Below are 7,500 nucleotides of genomic sequence, written 5' to 3' on the forward strand. Positions count from 1 at the left end.
TCCCTTCCCCTTTCCCTCTCTTTCCCCTCCCTTCCTTTCCCTTCATTTCCCTCTCTTCTTTTCTCTTCCCTTCTCTTCTCTTTCCCTTTCCCTCCCCTCTGTTCTTTTCTCTTCTCCTCTCCTTCCCTTTTCTTCCCTTTCCTTCCCTTCCCTTCCTTTCCCTTCCCCTCTTTTCTTTTCTCTTCTCTTTTCTTCTCTTCTCATTTCTTCTCTTCTCTTCATTTCTTCTCCTTCTTCTCTTCTCACTCTCCTTCTCTTCCCTTCCCTTCGCTCCCCCTTCCTTTCCCTTTCCCTTCCCTTCCCTTCCTTCCCCTTCCCTTCCCTTCCCTTCCCTTCCCTTCCCTTCCCTCCCCTTCCCTTCCCTTCCCTTCCCTTCCCTTCCCCTCCCCCCCCTCCCCTCCCCACTCGCATGCATGACAGTGTCACCTTACAACTATCGAACTCCCCTCCCCACCCCCCTTTCCCCTCCTCCCTCCCCCCCCCCTTTCCCCTTAGCTCCACCCCTCGAATCGTATAACCTTGGCCTACATTCCTGCCCCCCCCCCTCACCTGTTCCTCCTCCCCCCTTCTCCTCCCTTCCCCCCTTCTCCTTATTTATACTCTTTCTTCTTAATTGTTCGTTTATTTCCCCTCTCTTCTTTCGTTTTTTTTAGTAGTTATTCTTTCTCTCTCCCTCTCTGTCTGTCTGTCTGTCTGTCTGTCTGTCTGTCTGTCTGTCTCTCTCTCTCTCTCTCTCTCTCTCTCTCTCTCTCTCTCTCTCTCTCTCTCTCTCTCTCTCTCTCTCTCTCTCTCTCTCTCTCTCTCTCTCTCTTACCCCTCTGCTGTATATGCATAAGCTGTTGTGTGTCTGAAATGTATGTATGTATGTACATATACATGCACGTATGTATGTATGTATGTATGTATGTATGTATGTATGTATGTATGTATGTATGTATGTATGTATGTATGTATGTATGTATGTATGTATGTATGCATGCATGCATGTGTGTGTATGTATGTATGTATGCATGTATGTGTGTGTATGTATGTATGTATGTATGTACATATACATACATGTATGTATGTATGTATGAATGTATGTATTATGTAATATATGTATGCATGTAATGTACGTATCCATGTATGTACATATGCATGCATGTATGTAAGTATGTATGAATGAATGTATGTATGAATGAATTTATGTATGTGATAATTGTATGTGTGTATGTATGAATATATGTATGCATATGTGTATGTATCCATGTATGCACATATGCATGCATGTATGAATGTATGCATGTACGTACATATGCATACATACATATATCTATGCATGTATGAATGTATGTATGAATGTAGGTATGTAACATATGTATGAATATATGTACGTATGTTTGAATGTATATATGTATGCATATATGTTATGTATGTATGTATGTACGTATTTATATATGTACCTATGTATGTATGTAATATATGTATGTATTTATGCATTTATGTATGCATGTACGTATTAATGTATGCATATATGCACTACGTAGGTATGCACGTATGTACGAATGTATGTATGTTCGCATGTATGTATGGCGGGAACACATACACTCACGCACATCCCCCCCCCCCTCACCCCGCGCCTTCCCTGACACCCGCGGCGCCGAGGTCAGGCACAAATGGAGGTCAGGTCATGTGTGGTGCAATATATTTGGCCCTTTTTGGAAGATGGCGGAAAGTGGAGAGCGAGGGGGGAGGGAGAGGAGGGGAGAGAGGGGGAGGAATAGGGAAAATAAGGGGTAGGTAGAGGAGGAGGGGGAGGGGGGAGGGGAGAAGAGGGAGGAAATAGGGAAAATAAGGGGGTAGGTAGAGGAGGAGGGAGGAGGGGGAGGGGAAGGGGGAGGAATAGGGAAAATAAGGGGTAGGTAGAGGAGGAGGGGGAGGGAGAGGGAGGAAGGAAGGGAATAGGGAAAATAAGGGAGTAGGTAGAGGAGGGAGGGGGAGGGGAAAGGAGGAAGGGAATAGGGAAAATAAGGGGGGTAGGTAGAGGAGGAGGGGGAGGGGGGAGAGGGAGGAAGAGAGGAGGAGATAAGAGAAAATAAGGGGTAGGTAGAGGGAGGAGGGGGAGGGGAGGAAATAGGAAAATAAGGGGGTGGAAAGGTAGAGGAGGAGGGAAGAGAGGGGAGGAGTGTGATAGTGTGAAAAAGGAACAGGGAAGAAAATAAAATGAGACATAGCGGAAAATGGATGCTAGAAAGGAGGAGGAGGAGAATAAAGGCAGAGAAGAAGGGAAAGGGGGGGAGTAAAGGGGGAGTGAAGACGAAGAATAAAATGAAATAGGGATAATGGTAGACTAAAAAGGGGGGGGATAGGAAGAAGAAGAAGAAGAAGAAGGAGTGAGGGATAGGAGAAGGAAAGGGGGAAGGAAAAAGAATTGGTGAAATAAGAAAAAAAATGAGATACGAAAAATGGGAGAGAAAGAGGGAGAAGAAGAGACAAGGTAAAAGAAAGTTGGAATAAGAATAAAAGAGAAAGAGGGAAATAAGAGGTAAGATGACATAGAGACAGAAAAACGGACGAGAATAAATGAAATAACACCATAAACATTTTAAAAAACATAAAAAAACATAAAAAGATAAAAAATATTCTATTATCACACACAAATGACAAATAAAATAGACTATTACTACAAACAAATAAAATTAACACATCCTCCCATTCCACAAAAACGGGATAAGAACAGCTGATCCACCCACCCTCAAAATAAATAAATAAATAAGGATAAATAAATAGAGAGAGAGAGAGAGAGAGAGAGAGAGAGAGAGGGAGAGAGAGAGAGAGAGAGAGAGAGGGAGAGAGAGAGAGAGAGACAGAGACAGAGACAGAGACAGAGACAGAGACAGAGACAGAGACAGAGACAGAGACAGAGACAGAGACAGAGACAGACAGAGAGAGAGAGAAAGAGAAAGAGGCAAATAGCTTTAAAAAATAAAATGTATAAATGAATAAATAAAATCTGCTATCATTAGACAAAAGTGAAAATGAAGAGCCGATTCCCAGAGGCATTCCAGACCGGCCAAGGACAGCAGAGGTCTGGAACTGGTCTGAAGGCGAAAGGGCGAGTGGTGGCTGTCGTTATAACAGGCTCTCTCGATGGCAACACCGATTTCCGTGACTGTTGATGAGTTTCTTTCCATTTTTTCGATTTTTTAAAGGTGTATTTATTTATCTATTTGTTTTTTATTGATATCGTGGTTAATATTAATGTTCGTTTCTGTGATCCTTGAGTTATTTTCACCGTTATTTACTTACTTTTCTTTCCTTTTCTTTTCTTTTATTAATTGTTTTACTATTATTCTCCTAGTAACTTTATCACCTCTACGATCACCACACTAACAAACTAACATCTTCCACACCGTAATTTCCTAACTCCCCCCCCCTTGATGAGACCAGGAGCCCCCCCCCCTTCTCCCCCCAAAGCAAAGTAAAAGTCTTAAGCAAAGTCTTTACTTTAACGCGAACGTGTGAATCGGTATACGTTCTAGACGGGAAGACGACACGATCTTATGTCAAGGGAGAGGGAGAGGGAGAGGGGGAAGGGAGGGGGAGAGAGAGAGAGAGAGAGAGAGAGAGAGAGAGAGAGAGAGAGAGAGAGAGAGAGAGAGAGAGAGAGAGAGAGAAGAGAGAGAGAGATTAACGCGAACGTGTGAATCGGTATACATTCCTGAGACCTTGGAAGACAACACGATCTTATGTCAAGGGAGAGGGAGAGGGGGGAGGGAGAGGGAGAGGGAGAGGAGAGGAGGGAGGAGGGAGAGGAGGAGAAGGGAGAGGAGGAGGGAGGGAGAGAGAGAGAGAGAGAGAGAGAGAGAGAGAGAGAGAGAGAGAGAGAGAGAGAGAGAGAGAGAGAGAGGAGAGAGAGAGAGAGAGAAAGGGAAAGAAGAGAGAGAGACAGAGAGACAGAAAGAGAAAGAGAGACACAGACAGAGAGAGAAAGAGAGAGACAGAGAGACAGAGACAACGAGAAACAGAAAGACAAAAAGACAAAGAGAGAGAAAAAAAGAACGAAAAAAACAACACTGTAAAGAAGCTACGGCGGCACCTTATTGACGAGAAAATGCCATGTCTTGGGGTCGCCATCCACACGCCCTTAAATGGCTCGAAACTAATGCATAATTCATCGTTAATTTGTTTACGGAACCCGGAGTTAACACCGAAGGCTCACCCGCGGAGCTAATGTGGTAAGTCGCGCCCATAGCCGTTGGGGCAGTTTGGGGGAAACGGCTTCGAAATTTTGAGGGAAATCGCTGTAAATGAAGTTTTTTTTGTGTGTGTGTGTGTTTGGTTATTTTTATGTCTTTTATTTATTCATTTATTTATTTATTTATTTATTTATTTATCTGTTCTTTTTTTCTTTTTTGAAGTGCAGTGTCGGGCGAAATTTTGGGCGGGAAATATAACTTGGTGGGAATGTTTATGTTATGTTTGGTTTTGTGTCCGTGAGATAAATTACTGACGATTTATGTTTTTCATTGTCGTACACACACACAAACACACACACACACACACACACACACACACACACACACACACACACACACACACACACACACACACACACACACATCCGCCCACACACACACACCCTAACGCATCAAACACACAAGTACATACAATTCTTCCCCCAAAACTACTTCTCACAACCACCGAAGAGCACACGCAAGCAAACCCATTTCCCAGACACTCTGCTTGCATTTTCCTTCATTTTTTAATCTAGTCATCGTACACCTGGCAGCGGGAGAGTGTTGCCCACTTGGAGCGCCTCGACGGGTGGCGGAGGCGGAGCACGGGAGCCAAAGGCAGTTGCTGGTTGAGTTAGGAAGGGGAGGGTTGTTGTTTAACTTTCTGCCTGATTGGTGAGCACACACCGGTGCTAATGGCAGCACCGATACTCACTGCGGGAGTTGACAAACACGCATAAACGCTTCTGCAATCTCACACACACGCGCGCGCACACAACAAACACGCACACACACACACGAACACACTCAAATAAACACATAGAAACACACACAAACAAACTAACACACACACACACACACACACACACACACACACACACACACACACACACACACACACACACACACACACACACTCAAATAAACACATACAAACACACACAAACAAACTAATACACACACACACACAAACAAACAAACACACACAGAGTACTCACGGCTTGACGGATGCCTGGTCGATCAAGTCTATCTTGTTCTGCACGAGCACCATGGGGATGCTGCCACACTCGTCCTCGACCTGGGGGGGAGGGGGGAGGGGGGGTGTCAGAGGAATGTACAAGAAAATGAAGACTCACAAAAATTAATAGATCAAAAAAGTATAAAATAATGATTGTGTGTTTGTTTGTTTGTTTGTGTGTGTGTGTGTGTGTGTGTGTGTGTGTGTGTGTGTGTGTGTGTGTGTGTGTGAGGAGGGTCCAGAGGAATGTACAATTGTTTGTAGATGTGTACGCATCCCCTAAAAAAATCCCTGAATTCCTACCTAAAATAGTCCTGAAATAACGTTCACCCCCCAAAACTTCCCTAAAATCACTCTCGTCCCTAAAATAATCCCTGAATCCCTCTTCTCCTCAAAACAATCCCTAAATTCCCGTCATCCCTAAAACTGTCCCCGTCTCCCTATCGTCCCTAAATTACTCCCTTGACCTGTAACTCCATCCACTCCAAACTTCCTTCCCTTTCCTCTTTTCATTTTTAGCATCATTCTCCTCCTACTCTATCTCCTCTCTTCTCCTCCTGTCTCCTCTCTCCTCCTCTCCTCCATCTCCTCTCTCTTCCTCCTCCATCTCCTCTCTCCTCCTCCTCCTCCTCCTCTCTCCATCTCATCTCTCCCTCCTCCTCCTCCTCCCATTCCTCCCTCCTCCCTCTCTATCTCTCCATCTCCTCCTCCTCCTCCTCCTCCTCCTCCTCTCTCCTCCTCCTCCTCCTCCTCCATCTCATCTCCCCCCCTCCATCTCCTCCTCCTCCTCCTTCCCCTCTCCTCCCCACCTTCTTCTTCCACTTCCTGACGGCGCTGAAGGAGTCCCTGTCGGTGGTGGAGAATGCGACGACGCAGGCCTGGGCGCCCCTGTAGTAGGCCTTGGTGATGGCGTCGAATTCCTCCTGCCCGGCCGTGTCCCAGAGCATGAGGCGCACCTCCTCTCCGCTTATCCTGGGGGAGAGAGGGAGAGGAGGGGAAAGTTAGTGGGTTGGGGGTGAGAAGGGGAGAAGGAAGAAGGGAGGAGGAGGGGAGTGGAGAGGTGGGCAAAAAGGAGAGGGGAAGGAAGGAAGGGAGGGGAAAGTGAAGAGAGGAGTGGAGAGAAGGGAGAGGGAGGAAAAAGAAGGAAGAAAGGGAGGGAGGGAGAAGGGAAGGGAAAGTGGGAGGAAAAGAATAGAAGTAAAGATGGAGAAGTAAAAGAAAGATGATATAGTAGCGTTAGAAGTGAGAAATAAACAAGCGAACACAGAATAAGAGACAAGGATAACACGTTTAAAATACAAAAAAATAGTGACAACACTAAGGGAGTTTTTTCAAGAAGAAAATGAAGCAACTGACCATCCAAGACGAATTACTTAAGAATCCTGTCAATCAAAAATGTAAATAAACTTTACATCCTTATATAACTGCAAATGGGGCTTATCACCTGAGAGTATCTAATTAATAAATACAGGGCTGATTGACACGGGAATTAGAGATTAATCAAATGAAGCAACTGGGAGAGAGAAAATAGACAAAGCCAAAGAGTAAAGACAAACAAACACACAAAAGACAGAACCAGACAGAGACAGAGCAACAGAAATAGACAGAGAAGCACTGAGACAAACACAGATAAAGACACAGAGAGAGAGAACCACAGAACCAGACAGAAACATAGAGATACAGACACAGACAGAGACAGAGCCACAGAACCAGACAGAGAAAGAACCACAGAAACAGGTACAGAACCACACAGACTGATACAGACACATATAGAGACAGCCACAGAACCAGAGACAGAGCCACAGAACCAGACACAACCACAGATGCAGAACTACACAGAACCAGACAGAGAGAAACCACAAAAACAGACACAGAACCACAGAGCCAGATACAGACACAAAGTCAGCCACAGAACCAGGCAGAGAGAAAACCACAAAAACAGATACAGAACCACAAAGACAGATACAGACACAGAGTCAGCCACAGAACCACAGAACCAGACAGAGACAAAGCCACATAACCAGACAGAGGAAGAACCACAGAAACAGATACAGAACCAAAGACATACAGACACAGACCGAGACAGCCACAGAACCACAGAGCCAGAGGTACAAAACAAAGACAGACAGACAGAAACAGACGCAGACCCACACAGACCCAGAGCGAACCGGAGGAGCCACAGACACAGACACAAAGACACTCCTACTCACGTAATCTGTCTCTCCAGGAAGTCGACGCCGATGGTCTTCTTGTACTCCTTGGTGA

General features: G+C 45.2%; 1 protein-coding gene across 1 annotated transcript in view; it reads right to left on the reverse strand.

Moving 5' to 3' along the window:
* The window catches only part of Rab23 (RAS oncogene family member Rab23), a gene marked incomplete at its 5' end in the record, with an annotated part of 53,368 nt that overhangs the window by 7,959 nt on the left and 37,909 nt on the right, over positions 1-7,500 (reverse strand). The window contains 3 exon segments of the mRNA XM_070143538.1: positions 5,216-5,295; positions 6,045-6,207; positions 7,446-7,500. The exon segment at positions 7,446-7,500 is cut by the window's right edge and continues 67 nt beyond it. Coding sequence (XP_069999639.1) covers positions 5,216-5,295; positions 6,045-6,207; positions 7,446-7,500 — 298 coding nt within the window.

The sequence above is a fragment of the Penaeus vannamei genome, chromosome 30 (assembly GCF_042767895.1).
Source record: "Penaeus vannamei isolate JL-2024 chromosome 30, ASM4276789v1, whole genome shotgun sequence".
NCBI lineage: Eukaryota > Metazoa > Arthropoda > Malacostraca > Decapoda > Penaeidae > Penaeus > Penaeus vannamei.